This window comes from Cynara cardunculus (assembly GCF_001531365.2).
Source record: "Cynara cardunculus var. scolymus isolate 2C chromosome LG 17, CcrdV1, whole genome shotgun sequence".
Lineage (NCBI taxonomy): Eukaryota > Viridiplantae > Streptophyta > Magnoliopsida > Asterales > Asteraceae > Cynara > Cynara cardunculus.
Genome location: NC_037544.1, coordinates 5,713,267 through 5,728,392, shown reverse-complemented (window position 1 = coordinate 5,728,392; position 15,126 = coordinate 5,713,267). Strand labels below are relative to the sequence as shown.

At 34.2% G+C, this 15,126-nt stretch overlaps 1 protein-coding gene across 8 annotated transcripts; it reads left to right on the top strand.

Annotated features, from left to right (window-relative positions):
* The first annotated feature begins 5,803 nt into the window (after positions 1–5,803).
* On the top strand, positions 5,804–14,875 carry LOC112500858 (paramyosin). 8 transcript variants are annotated; one of them, XM_025104462.1, is made up of 20 exons: positions 5,804–5,896; positions 6,261–6,345; positions 6,830–6,923; positions 7,034–7,137; positions 7,207–7,257; positions 8,151–8,234; positions 8,486–8,554; positions 8,823–8,884; positions 10,290–10,392; positions 10,889–11,038; positions 11,920–11,988; positions 12,091–12,147; positions 12,254–12,517; positions 12,653–12,736; positions 12,985–13,068; positions 13,332–13,442; positions 13,670–13,740; positions 14,034–14,258; positions 14,330–14,423; positions 14,532–14,875. In XM_025104462.1, the coding sequence occupies exons 3-20, from the start codon at positions 6,836–6,838 to the stop codon at positions 14,748–14,750; spliced, it is 1,989 nt and encodes a 662-aa protein (XP_024960230.1). In that variant the 5' UTR covers positions 5,804–5,896; positions 6,261–6,345; positions 6,830–6,835; the 3' UTR covers positions 14,751–14,875. The 8 variants fall into 8 exon arrangements, with proteins under 8 accessions (XP_024960230.1, XP_024960228.1, XP_024960224.1 ...); XM_025104460.1 differs by having other exon boundaries at positions 7,029–7,137; positions 7,219–7,257; XM_025104456.1 differs by having other exon boundaries at positions 7,029–7,137.
* The last annotated feature ends 251 nt before the right edge of the window (positions 14,876–15,126 follow it).

Genomic DNA, 15,126 nt, shown 5'->3' with positions numbered 1-15,126 from the left:
ATCTAGGAGATAGGTACATTTACCTATCACTAGAACTATGAGAAGGAGCAGGAAATCCCTCACCTTTGCTTTGCCGATAACCTTATCATTTTTTGTCATGGCAATAACGAGTTTGTCTGTGTTATCAAAGATTCGTTGGATGAGTTTTATGTTGTATTTGGCCTTCACCCGAGTTAAGCTAAAAGTGAACCATTTTATTGCAATATCGGTCAACATACCCGGAACGTCATCCACACCATTAGTGAGTTTCATGAAGGTTCTCTTCCAGTTTACTACCTTGGGGTCCCTCTCATCACTACTCGTCTTTATCACAATAACTGCAAGTGTCTTATCGATGAGGTCAAAGCTAGGCTGAATGATTGGCATGATAAATCCCTTTTTCATCGATAGGCTCCAGCTTATTCTCTTGGTCCTGTTCTCGATGCAATCTATTGGGATTCTATCTTTGTCTGTCCCATCTCTATCACCAAGGACAATGAAAAGCTCATGAGAGGTTTTCTTTGGTGCCACAATAAGCTTAAAAGAGGAAAAACCAAGGTCCCTTAGAAGACCGTGTGCTTACCTAAATTCCAAAGCGGACTAGGCATCAAAAGTCTTGCCACTTGTAATCTTGCCTTTATGGCCTCCCACTTGTGGAGAATCCTTTCCAAAAAGGATTCTATCTGGATTAAATGGATCCACTCCTACAGGCTTAAATATCGTAAATTTATTTTGGGACGCCCTGATCCACAATGATGTTGGTTGGGGTTGGAGAAATATCATGGGTATGCAGAAAAAGATAAGAGACTTTGTGGTCTTCGACATTGGCAATGGCACTTCCACGTCTGTCTAGTTTGATAATTGACATCTCGTTGGCCATCTACATCGACTTATTACCCCTCATAATATCCTAAATGCGAAGCTCTCCCTTGGTGCTCGAGTTTAGGATATCATCTGTAATAGTGGTTGGACCTGCCCTCAAATGTGGGATAGCTCCAATCCCTTTCTTTGTGATTCTCCCCCATGTCATTTCCCCTTCTGTCCATAATAAGCTCCCTTGGAGAAAAAGGGATGACAATATTACCCCTTTCGGGGTTCATGACGTATGGCTCTTCATTTGTCCTCATGAACCTGAAACCTAGTGGCGCCACATGGTCTGGTTCTCGCAGAATATTCCAAGACATGCTTTCCTTATTTGGTTGTAATGAGGCAACATCTTAAGACACATGATAAACTTAATTCTTGGAAACCAATCCTAATATTTCGTGTGGTTTTGCCATAACAGGCCTGACTCCCATCAACATCTCTTATTTGAGTACTCGTTTTCTAATCAAGTTTAGAATGGCCTTAAGCCTAAGCTGAACCTCCCTACGATTTCGGATAACTGGAATGTCATTAGAGACTTCCAACAAGCCATCAAAGACAAGACCATCTAGTATATTATTCGCAAATTAGTGATTGATGGAACTGTCAAACATGTTTGGTAGGAGAGAAATGATAGCATCTTCAAAAATAAGAGAAGATCTTAAGACATGGTGATCAAAACCATCTATGATGATGTCCAGTCTAGGCTCCTTAGTCTGACCCTTAATCCTTCCCTGAATGTTGTCCAGGCTAGGCTTGTTCGGAACCTTCCCTAGTGGTTGGTCCTTCCCTTCTCTTTTCTCCTCTATTATTTCCTCATCTCTTCTCTGTTTTGAGTTTTGCTCCTTTCTAGTGGTTGCTTCGTTTTAGCTTTTTCCCGAGTGCTGGCCTTGGTTTATTTTCCTGCCTTTTAAAAAAATATGTTTTAATAATTTTTTCTTGATTGGAGGGGCCTCCCCCCTCTATATAAAAAAATCCATCTAGAAAATCTATCAATCAAAATACAAGTTGAAAACCTTATTAATTCATACAAGATGAATGATCGTCTAAGAAGAGAAATTATGATGAGAAGCGTAACAACAAATCTGAACTCTTAATTATTTTCAATTTCATATCCACCCATGAATTGCCTTTAGAAGGGAATTGACCTAGTTCATATTGGTGCACCTCATTAGTATTGACATTCAATTAGAATTGATCCAAGGGTGTAGATCTATTTTACGTTTTCTTACTTCTCTTCTCACTAGAAACCAACCATTTCATACAATTGACAAATGTGCTTGCATATCTAAAGTCTAAGTTCATATGAGAGTCACAACATTTAAAATACAATGAAATCATTTTTAATCGTCCAACTTATTTAATCGTACAACTTATATTAAAATGATTCTTTAATTCAAAAGGAAGTAAGAATGTGATTTGAGCACCCTTTCTCTTTTAAACACTTTTTATCTCTACTTCCACAATCCTCTATGCTTATCAGATTATTGCAAATGTTAAAGTAAAATTAGCGATAGAATACTGTCGCTGACAAAGTGCCACTTCTATAAATACCGATGAAGAATCAAATGTCTCCACAAGTTTTACGAGATTCTTCTACTTATGATTTTCATCTATTTTATTCCTGTGAGCAATAGTATCGGTCAATGTTAGGATACTATTTTCCCTCTAATAAACCTCTTTAAACCCGATAATCAACTTAGGGGCCGTTTATCAAACGCTTGCCTGGGTAAGCGCTTATCAAGTCATATATACCTTATCTCATGAATATGGTAAGGATCAATAACTTACCCGGTAAGAACGAGACAACGACCATCAGTCTTACTCGGTAAGTGAAGACGACGACTCTTACCACGTTAAGTGCTTACCGGGTAAATTATTTCATACAATGTCGTTTTGGTGGGCTAAAAATCTTATACGGCAAGTAAATGGTAGTGTTGAATTTTACCGATAAATACTTACCGGACAAGTGTTTGGTAAACGGCCCCTTAGACTATATTTGACAACTATAAACCAACTTATCTTTTAAGTTAATACAAAATTTCTTTTGGATGGATAGAAAATTGATTGATAAACTAACTTATTGGAACATTATTTGGAGTAACGTTTTAATGAACTTTAGGAGTGCTTTTTTCCAATTTTTATAACTATACCTTTAATATTTTACCTAATACTAATTTAATAAATCTTATTATTTATTAGTTTAAAAATATCATTATTAAATATTAATTACAATAATTCACATTCTGTTAATATTTTATAAATATTTAATTATATTATTATTAACCGTATTATTTTATTATTAAATAATGTTGATTTATTAGTAATCGTTTTGATTATTTTTTAGTCCTATTAATATTCATCACTTGATTTATCTTGTTGTTGTTATTATTATTCAATAGAATTAATTAAAAAAATAAAATAATTGTTAAAAATATTTTTATAAGTTTTATAGGAATAAAATTATATTTTTTCTATTTTGTATATATAAAAATCAATAAAAGGTTTAAATAATTTATTTCAGTAATACTTTATTTTAATTATATTATATAATATAATATAAGAATTACCTAATTTCTTTATAATTTATTTTAAGGTCATTTTACATTTATTAACTAATTTATCATTCAATTTTACCAAAATAGTTATGCAACCCAATAAACAATCTGTACATTTGATACTTTGCTCTATAGCTAACATGGAGGTACAAAACAATTAACATAATATAAAATGAAAACAAAAATTAATTATAAAAAAAAAAACGAACATACATGGGTTTTTTATTTTTTTTAATTAACCTGAATATTCAACCCGCTATGCGAGCTGATTAATCTCAGGACGACCACTTGCTTTGCAGATAGCCCGGAGTCACCGCACTTGAACCTCCTTGGCCACAAGAGGATTTTTATTCCTCATTGGATTTGAACCTGAAATCTCCTGGTACTTTTGACATTTGGAGTCAAACTCAAACCAATTAGGCACCACCCTTGACTGAATCCGCCCTTACATGCAAGAAGATTATCCAAAGCAATGAAGAACTCCTTGGGTTTGCTTCCACAAAACCGAACTATGAAATTTGCATCAATCATCCCGTGTGTGTTTTATATCGATAATAGAGTCCTCGTTGTTGTTGAGCGATTTATCAAGCACCATTCGTCATGTGTTTTATGCGCTCTTTCTTTCATATATATATGTCATCTTTTTTTTTTGGCTCTCTCTATTTCTTATATGTACTCCTCGTGAGGTTGTGATGTATCTAGATTCAACATAAATGATCAAAACTTTGTATAATATATATATATATATATATATATATATATATTCATTAATGAATATTGGAATTTCAGGCACTATACATTCATTTAATCATTTATGAATATATTTGCGGACATGATTTTATATACTCGTGAATTTATATATTTTATCGATAATATAGACACTTGCAAAATACAATACATTAACGAATTCAATATATAGTATGTTTCTTGATGAATATACATTGTTAGACATTTCATCAATAATGTATACATTAAGTGTATATTTATTGATGAATATACATTATATGAATTTCAGGTAGTGTATATTCATTGATGAATATACCCATGAACAAAAATACTATTTATTAATGTATTTTATGTAGTATATATTTACTAATGAATATATTTATCAACAAAATACAATATGCTTATAAATTTTATATAGTTCATATTCATTGATGAATATATACTATTTGACGTTTCATAAAACAAATGCATCTATTAAGCATATATACGTTATATGAATTCAAGGCAATCTAGAATAATGGTCCCGAATTCAAGTTGATTCTATTTTGCCTCTTCCTCAGAGAAAGACGATCAAACAATTCCCAATCATGGTCCTTGCGKATCGGATCATCCCTATAATATACAAAGAAAAACTCCAGATATTTGAGATCTTTCTCTTTGAATAAGATCTCAATTCCAACGACGGTTTCATTAGATATCTTACAACTAGAATCCCTCTTTTTTCCGATCCAGTCCCTCCACCACCGCGAACCCCATTTAGATTCAGACATGCTACACTTTTTAGTTATTGGGAGAACCCAAGTACTCTCTTTCAGATTCAATATATTTATTGATGAATATACCATATAACATAATCTAATACAATAATTTATCCCTCCATCATTATTTTGGTATCATTTTTCATGGTAAACTTCATAAGGTCACAACTCTTGATTCGTAAATTGAATCCAAATGGTTTTTTAAGTTGCTTAATTTCGTAAGATTTATCAATTGATAAAATTTCAAAGTCTAGAAATTATAACCATTTCATAAGAGGGAAAATTTAATATAACAAGATACAAAGTAAATGAAACCCAAAATATATTTTATGGAGAAAAAAAAAAGAAATAATAATCGAGATTTTTATTTGCTAAGTGAGAGATAATACTGTTATCCTCATTAACATTTATCAGATAAAAGCGCTTACAAACTACTAAAGAAATTATCCGATAACCTATGTAAAGATAAAATGAAAATATATACAAGACTAGAGGGCTGTTTACTTACGACTCAATTAGGCTTATTGGTCTATCTGGCTTATTCGCACAACTCATTTGAGTTGTTTACTTACGGCTTATTTGCACAAACATGACTTAATCGCACAAATAGAAATGATGTGTTGTCCCCATTCAGCCACAAAAATAACATCCCTACATCTTATTTAAAGCACCGCCTCATTCCCGTATCAGACACCCCATATTCGATCTCTTTATGATTTTTTGTTTTGATGTTCAAATAATTAATATTAAAAGGTAAATCGATCATTTATGTTATTTAGACTGTTTATTCAGATAAAAAAAAAATTAAACAATAACACCCATTTATCCAGAGAAACGGAGATAAAAAAAAAAAAATAGGCGATAATTTTTGGGTAGAGTATAAACTATTTTAACGTCCAATGATTAAAACCCCCCCTCGCCCAAAAAGAACAAGAAACCCTTTCTTCTTCATCGTCCTTCTCTGTAGTTTCTTCTGTTTATCAGGGCTTACATTTACATATTTCCTCCCAGGTACCTTTATTCGCTCTCATTTTCCCTAATTTCCTCATCACATCACATCTCATCATGTTAGAAACGATATGTTATTGTTTGACCTAGTTTGGATTTTACTGCTAACAGCTCTCTGCTATTATTTTGAATTATTCGGTTCAACTGCGCTGTAATTCTGACGTAGGTCTTGAAAGCCTTCATTAATACTCACTGGATACGCTGTTAATTATTTTTGATATAGAGTTATTTAAAAAAAATTAAGAATTCTTGCTTGAATTTGTGTAGGTTTTTTGGAGAAAGTTTATATATATGGTGATTAGGGGTGGGGGTTTCTTTGAATCTGCTTACTGTTTTTGTATTCCCGATGTTGATTATTTTATTTTAGTTCGTGTTTTAGGAATCTGCAGCCATGGATGAAGAGTTAGAAGATCGTGCCGCCTTGCTTTCTCGCATTGAACTGTTGGAGCGCGGTGTGTATTGTGATTCTATTGTTTCATTGTTGTAGACATTGTTCACTTGGTTCACCACCTTTATGTTATCGTTACCCTCCCTATGAAAAGAGAGACCAGACCTCTTTAGGTTTTTGAAGTCGAATCAAATAAGAAACTGATTTGTATTTTCTTAGTGATTTATCACCAACCCTTTTAACAGCTGGTATTCATTATACGAATTGACGGGCCACCCTTTTTTCTTATTTAGGAAAGTCATATAAGTGTTGAAAAGTATTAGCTTTGTAGTGAATATGTGTAAATGTCTCTTTTTGGGGACAGAGGAGCAGAATTTAGAAATAAACCAAAATGGCATGATATTAGCACATCCATTGCTAGTTTCATCAGTAAATCTTGTAATAAGTATTTCTAACATGAAATTTAGTTAAATAATGGTGGCCTTTTACTTCTACAAGGCAAAACAGAAATAAGTGGTTGATTTTTTTTTGTCATTTTTGTTTTATAGAGCGTGATGAGCTACGTAATGATATCGAGCAAATGTGTATGCAACATGCTGGACCTAGTTATGCTGGTGTTGCTACCAGGATGCATTTTCAAAGGTACGCCATTATTTGAGAAATGTACAGTTTCTCTTTTCAACAATCATTATTGTTTATCTGTACATTTTCAAGAGTTAATTAGCATTGATATTAATACCCAATTAGGACAGCCGGTCTGGAGCAGGAGATAGCTGACTTGAAAAAGAAGTTAACTGCTTGCCTACGAGAGAATGTAAATCTCCAAGAAGAGCTTTCAGAGTCTTACCGTATCAAAGTGAGGCCCATTGTCATTCTATAAATGTTTCTTGGAAAATTCCAGATCTATCATTATTAACACACTTAGTTCTTTCTGCAGAACCAGTTGGCAGATCTACATGCTGCAGAGCTCTCCAAGGTCTCTCTCTCTCTCTCTCTCTCTCCAAATATCTGTACAGATTTATTTGATGCTAATGTCAGGCGGCGAGAACCTAAGAATAGAAGGCAAGCATGAGGTTTTATGAGAATATATGTTTGAATGTTCAGAAAAGTAACCAACTCTTTTTGTTAATTAAACATATAATGTCAATTATCTTAAGCATTCTGTGATAACTTGCATGAAAGTAAAAGTATTTAAGAGTTTAAAAGACTTGGTGCTTTATTAGATTTCAGTCTCACAGGTTATCATAGTTTGGAAGAGTGTATGAAGTTAAGGTCATGGATGAGGTCCATGAATAGTCTTTACCCACTTTATGAAAATGAATTCTGGCAGAGTTCATCTACCATGTGAAAGAGTTGAAATGTTCAACTGTTTCATGCTTCCCAGCTCAGCTGAACTGTTTGATCTATTATTGTGAAGTGATTCGAATAGCTTCTCCATGCAATTTTCAAAGTTTTTTTGGAAATCGATTCAAAACTTAATGTAGTGATATTACCAACTACAATGATTAGAATTGATTAACTAATTAATTAATGCTATTCAAGATGCTAATGTGGTCATATTAGTCTTGATAATTATTGCTGTCCTCTGTTATAATTGATGCCAGTCAGGTCACTCTGCTGAATTTTCCTTTTTGTCTCTTTAATCTATATATGCAAGTGACAATTTTGTGATAGTAACTTCAGGTAGTGGATGTGTGCTTCTTTCACCATTCTCATTCCAACATTAAGCTGTTGATTTATATTTTAACCCTGTTATTGGTCCCTTACCTTTCTAGTCTTCAGTTAGGCGACCAGAAGTTAGTTGAATACATGTCAAATTGTTCTGGTGAGGTTAATACTGATGATGCTTATTGTGATTATCTTTCGCAGAGCATGGAAGCAGAGAAGCAGATCAAGTTTTTCCAAGGCTGTGTTGCTACTGCATTTTCTGAGCGTGATAATGCAATGATGGAGGTGTAGTCTATTGAGCACTGCATTTTCTGAACATGGTTACTCAAGAAATAATAAACTGCTCACGATGCCCAATCTGGTTGATTAGTTTATGAAAATTATTAATAAGAGTTCTTTTTCTATGGGGTTTTTTCCTTGTTTTTGATAACTTCATAGACTAGTTCAAAAATTAATTAATGTTCCTATTTTACCATTTTCCGAAAACCCTATAAAACAAAATCAAAGGGATCTATTGAAGTGATGACAGCTGCCAGGTTGCCAGTGTAATTGAGATAACTGCCATTGGGGCTTTGAGAGTAAGGAAGGTGCTGCCAGAGTTGAAGGTGAGGTTGGCGTATTGAAATACCAAGACATGTGCTTCTCACACAGAAGGGATGTTTTCCCATGGGGGTTCATCCTTAAGAGGGCTGTAACTGACTGGAAGTGTAGTAGTCTCCAAGGCATATGACACACAGGGTTTCATAACAGTATATTCAATTTAAATAATTAAAATCAATACATTAATTTCTTAAGCTATTACTCTTTAATGTATTTTGAGTGCTTTCCAGCACTGAATCCTTTAATTTAGAATGTCTATATGGTTGTTGATAGGCTGAAAAAGCCAAGGAGAAAGAGGAACTTGCATCACAAAAGTTTGACATTATGCAAGAAAGGTAAGTATTTTTTGTTTGGGAAGGCATTACCTTTATATTTGTTCTCTGGTGTCTGTGTATTAAAGTTTGGGAATAGTTAAAAAAACCCAATAAACTTTTTCATTTTGAATGGTGTAATCCTTAAACTATTTTTTTGAATGAAAAAACCATTAAACTTTTTAATTTTGAATGATTAAGTCTCTGAACTATTTTTTTGAATGAAAAGGTCATTAAACTTTCTCTTTTTGAATGAAAAAACCATTAAACCTTTTCATTTGATTGCTTAAGTCCCTGGATATTTTTTTAATAAATAAACCATCTCACTTTTAAAAATTGGTTACCTACATCCTTTTAACCCAAAAAAAGTTACACTAACCGATCGAGTAAAAGTTCGATGGTTTATTTATTGTTAGAAAAATTTCAGGTCTTAATCATTCAATATGTGAAAGTTTAATGGTTTTTTCATTCAAAGAAAATAGTTCAGGGACTTGATCATTCAAAATGAAAAAGTTTAATGGTTTTCTCATTAAAAAATAGTTTAAGGACTAAACCATTCAAAATAAGAAAGTTTGTTGGGTTTTTTGGACTTTCCCCTAAAGTTTTTATGTAACCCATTTCAAGTAGTTGGGATAGAAATGCCACTGGAGAGAATTTTACAAGTTAAGGTACAGTAATGCTGATTAAATCCAAAAAAGTAAGCATTTAGATTATAATGCTACTGTAAACTGACCTGGGTTCGTTCGACCAATCAGTGATCCCTGGGCCTACCTAACACCGATGTACATGAAATAGGGGATAAAGGATTGTAAACAGACATATGCAGCGAATACAGGGTTCACAAAAGATTCATGTGGCAACCCTTTATAGACAAGTATATGACACATTGTAAAGTAACCCCCCTTAAATAGCTTACAAGTAAAGGCTCTCTTTATTGAGCTTAAGTAGGCTATGGAATAAACCACACCCTTCCTTGTGGGTCTGACCATCTGAAGCCTTTTCTAAGTAGACGGCAGGTTGTTAGGAATGAGAAATGGAGGCTGGAGATGATATTGGTACCACAATCTTCACAGTAGCCAAAGTATGTCTCGAGGTATGGGAAAACCATATCTTAGAAGGGTATTTATAACGTATGACGTATCTAGTCATGCTTATATGATCACACTACTGAAAGCTCTCCTGAACTTCACCTCAGTGGCGGTTATTGCCATGCATATTGCCTGACAATATGAATTCCTAGACACATGAGCATGAGACCACCTCTGATATTAACTCTTGTATTCACATATTTGCTACGTATTTCTGTCCTTTTCATTCTGGCTTTACATTGTCGGCAGTTATTATGTTGAGTAGCTAGTCTAGTAAATGATACCCTGTTAGAAGCATGCCTTCTTTTTATTGCAAAATGCTCATTAATTTGGTGGACCAGGATAGAAGAACTCAGGTTGGTTGTTCTTGAAGAAAAGAAACTTTCAGCTATGCTTCAGACTGATCTAGAAAAGCTACGGAAGGAGAATGAAATATTCAAAGAGGTAGTTATGTTGGCTACAATATCTTTTGCTGTTTGCATGAAATCATGCTGCTGTACCCTTAAAAATATGTTAAGTGAAATAGATACCTATCAAATCCATGCACGTTTATAAACTGTGTAAAATTACAAACCTGCATTGTTACCTTACATATACGATTATACGACTCTTTGCGTTTTTTTTTGTTTTCATTATAGATACACACTCTTTGGATGGGGCTGACATTAAAATTAATTTATTGGCGTTCATATGAAGTGCACGAACTCTCTTCATATATTCATGCCATGACATGCTATCTAATTAAAACGAGGACTTCAAATATGACTCGTGATAACTTATATTTCCTAGTGACTATCTTTATAAAGTACTTGGTCGGACGGAGTGGTATTTTATTATTTATTATTTTCTTTGTTTAACATATGACTGATTTGCGTGATTATGGTTTTCTGCAAACCTAGGTTCTCCTACTAATAGGAAAATGATATTTTACTCGTTACAGGTGATCACTAAGTTCTATGACATCAGACAACATTCTTTGAATGAATATTATGATATTGGTTGGGAAGATAGGTGTTCTTCCCTTTTGAACGATTCAGAAGACATGTGGACTTTCGCTGGTCAAGGGGAATCACCCACCACAGACTACATTGTAAGTTCTATAACCAGCGGCTAACTAATAAAAAGAATTCTCCATCTCTGATGAAGTTGCATTGCTGATCATGATTTCTCAATTTTTTTATAGTGAAATAGTGCATAAAGTGGTACTCATAAATTCTTTCTTCCATTTCTATGTCATGGTGAAGTTGATTATGCTTCATTGAGCAAATAAAGTGTGTGATTGATAGTTAACCTGGCTTAATATCTGTATCTCAAAGAAATGACTTGGCTGATAATCGAGAAGGATATATAAGACCAACATTAACACACAACAGTAATGCAAATTTTTTATATGAAAGGCTAATAGGTCGAGCCATAGGTCTTGTTCTTTTCAGCCCTCTCAATTTATTAGTTACAGACCAATATCAGGTGGAAGGCAGTGCATCTTGTGATTCATATTTCCCAATTATGGCTGTTGATTTTTCTTGGTAATTCTCAAATCTCTTACCGTGCACTCAGTCCCCTTGTTATGCACAAGAAACTAGTGACATCTTGTGACTCATAGTTTTCCACTTCCTTTTATTGGTTGTTTCCTCGGTAATTCTCCAATCTCTTACTGTTTGTGTACTTTGAGTAGTCACCAAAATCTACGTAGTAACATATAAGCATGCTTATATGTGCATGGTGCCCTTCTTATGCACAAGCAACTACTCAGGTAGTCTGAGGATGATGTTCAGGTTACCATTGCCTGGCTCCATTTTAGTATACGACTTCAAGTACAGTTTGCTATTGCGTTTGTTACATATTGTGTTGCCATAATGCCTGTGAGCATGGAAGGATTGTTGTATCTAGTTGGTCATGTTTTGACATCATATTCCAGATTTCTTTGATTCTATATGCAAATGCAACTGTATTGACTTTTGATTCAGACAGACTTCGCTGGAGGAAGAAGTGGAGGCATTGAGAATATCTATAATTAATCTTCGTAGCAAGCTGCAGATGGTATTATCTTAGTTTCTGGTCCATTTTATCTACACATTTTAGCGATGCAAGAATATTACCTTCTGGTGCTCCTTTGTGAATTTTGGTTCTTTTTGCAAACAGGGAATGGAGATCGAAAAACATTTGAAGAAGATGGTCCGTGATTTGAAAAACAAGAACGTGAGATAGAATTTTCATTGATAACTAAGCTATGATGCTTAAATTCTTGATGATTCCGTGACTTTTTCTTGAAAGGCATACCATGACTTCTTTTACTTGAATACAGATCTGTTTGGAAGAAAAGATGAAGAAGGACATATCAGGATTACATAGTTTCCATTCTCAGCACAGGCTCGACATCGTGAATTTGCTTGAGGAGGAATCTTCTCAGTTTAAATCAGTTGTTAATGATATAAATGAAAAAATGAGACAACTTTGTATGAATGAAGAACTTAACCATTTGTTACCTAAGAGAGATGTGCAATTGCCAGACGTTGATTGCCGTGATGTACATATTAGCCCTGACGCCAACTCAGATGGTATTACAAAGGTATATGAGTATCCTCTGCCAATTTTTCTTGTTTAGAGTTGCTTTTTATAAGGAAAACAAATATAAAATCCAAAGGAAAATGAAAGAATATTTCTTGTTTTGGCATGGACATATGTGTACATATACATCTTGCAGGAAAATGTCTCTGGCTTACCAAGCACTTCCATTTCTGGAGCTGGGAATGGTTCAGAATCCTTTGCTCAGATGTTAAAAGAAAAGGTCTGTGTATATATGTGTGTGTGAGTTCTCTTTATAGTTCTATTTTGAAGAACATAGATGACAGTGTGTTTGTAAACCATAGTTACTCTTGGATCTGTTTCAGTGGCTAAACTTCTATGTATGTACTTGTTATGAAATTAAGTTTGCAAGGGATATGTAAAGCAATTGCTACTCATTCTTCATGTTCTTCAGAAGATTGCGCTATGCTGGTCTGCATTTCATGGTTCTCTGTTTTACATATTTTGTAGGAAAACGTTTCTGTCTTGCAAGAAACTTGTAGTTCTGGAACAGAGAATGCTTCTGAACCTCTTGCCCAGGCATTGCAAGAGAAGGTTTGTTTTCGTTTTTTATATACAAAATTTATGTGAGCCTGTCAAGTGATGTTCAACTTCAAAATCTCCAGCCCTTTCATAAAAAAAGGTTCATAACGGTCAAAAACGAAGGGGCCATAGATTGATTGATTAATCTACGTGGTTAGATGTATCACTTGAGTTGGCTGCAAAATAATCCACAACCTGTGCACTTCTTTAAGTTTCTTGAAACCGGAACAAGGTGCAGCTGGAATTTCATGAAATACTTTTAATTGAACTTTCAGGTTGCAGCATTGTTGCTTCTATCACAGGAAGAAGAGAGATATTTGTTAGAGAGCAATGTAAATGCAGCTCTTCAGACCAAACTGGAGGAGCTACAAAAAAACCTAATACAAGTAAAATTTCTTATATATGCTCATTCAGTTTAGTTCAATAGTTCAATGTAATGGTATTTTTACTTGCTTGATATACCTTTGTCTTTAACTTCCCAAAACTTTGCGATAGTAACAATGGCTCGTAATGTTGTGTATTTTTTTTTGATTAACTATAAGTTGCATTTTTTTGAATAAATTACATATTATTTTGCATCCACGATATGATAAGCAAGTACAATTTTCAATAGGTGACAAATGAAAAGGTGGTTGCCCTTATGGAGTTGGCACAACTGAAGCAGGATTACTATCTATTACAGGAGTATGTTTATTCTTTTTTATTTTTAAACTATTATTGTATTTCAACCATTTGACAGGCTTCACTCCTTCTATTCATGATTTCTTTTGAATAACTTTGTTAGTCTGCTCCGATAATTATTGTTGGAAAACGCTTTATTGATTTTACTTTCGAGGTTGTATCAATTCAATCACAAATAAGCCTGTATGCATTTTGGGGAGCGCTAGCATCGTTTAAAAATTCTACAGCTTTTCAAAAGCAGACTCGTTATCTAGCTTGAAATTGTTTGTGACATGGGTATGGTTGCACTCCTATAGGAAACTGAATGACAATGTAAAGCAAGGCAAGGTTTTAATCGACAGCGAAGAGAAAAGCACGATCCATGATAAGGATGGAAGGTTGAAAAGTTTGCTGAAGAAGACATACTTTAGCCAGTGGATTAACCACCCTCTTAGTTCCCATGGAAGTGAAAGTGGGGCCCATCAAGAGTATGCACACAATATCAGCAAGAAAAGCGCTAGTAATACCATGGATTTTGCAAGGTTTGTGGACTATCTTTCTTTCTTCCTTTCAAAAGTTTTGTATTTTATTGGTTTTATATTATGCTGTGCAGAATGAAGATAGAGTATGCAGCCCTTAAAGAGAGCTTGGAAAGCATGGGACATCTAACTAATTCAATTCACAGACTTCGTCTCTCGCTTGTTAAGGTGATTGATTATCCTCCACCATTCTAAAGTTCAAAAAAGCATTTGGCACATTGTTTAAATTGTGAAACTTGTTTTAGAGAAGTGAAGTGATGGGGGTGAAATTGTCAGGTTAAAGAATCGGACGCAGTTGGCGGGGAACCAGAAATAATTGAAAATGTTGTTACAGAGGCAAAACTTCTTAAAACGGCCCTCGGTAGTTCTCTTCCTGTAAGTTGGTCGGCTGAGACGGAGGATGTGGAAAAGGTTGATTTTGTGTCTGTAGCTGGTTTTGAGATGGTGGAGCTGCTTATATTAGCCTCACAGTTATTAAGGAACTCCATGCCTTGAAGAAAAGCTCCATTTGGTTGCTTTTTGTGAAGCATGTTTGCGCAGTAGATATTATAGATAATTGATTGCATTTTGTGGTTTGTAACCTTCATGTTGAAGCAGGCATGGCTTATTTATTCGTGATCAGAAATAGTTTGTATAGCAATGACTTTGGCCTAAATTTTTTGTATACACAAGGTTTTTCCCCAAAAGTATATATATATTTACATACATATACATATACATATACAAATAATAACCATATAAGAAAATAAGAAAACAGTCGAATCACATGTGATTTCGGCCGTGTCTTGAGGTTGTGGGCCATGTCGTTCGTATATGTTTGGATTCTACTGGTGACATGTGTACCATCGGACCGATGACCATTTGGTTTTAG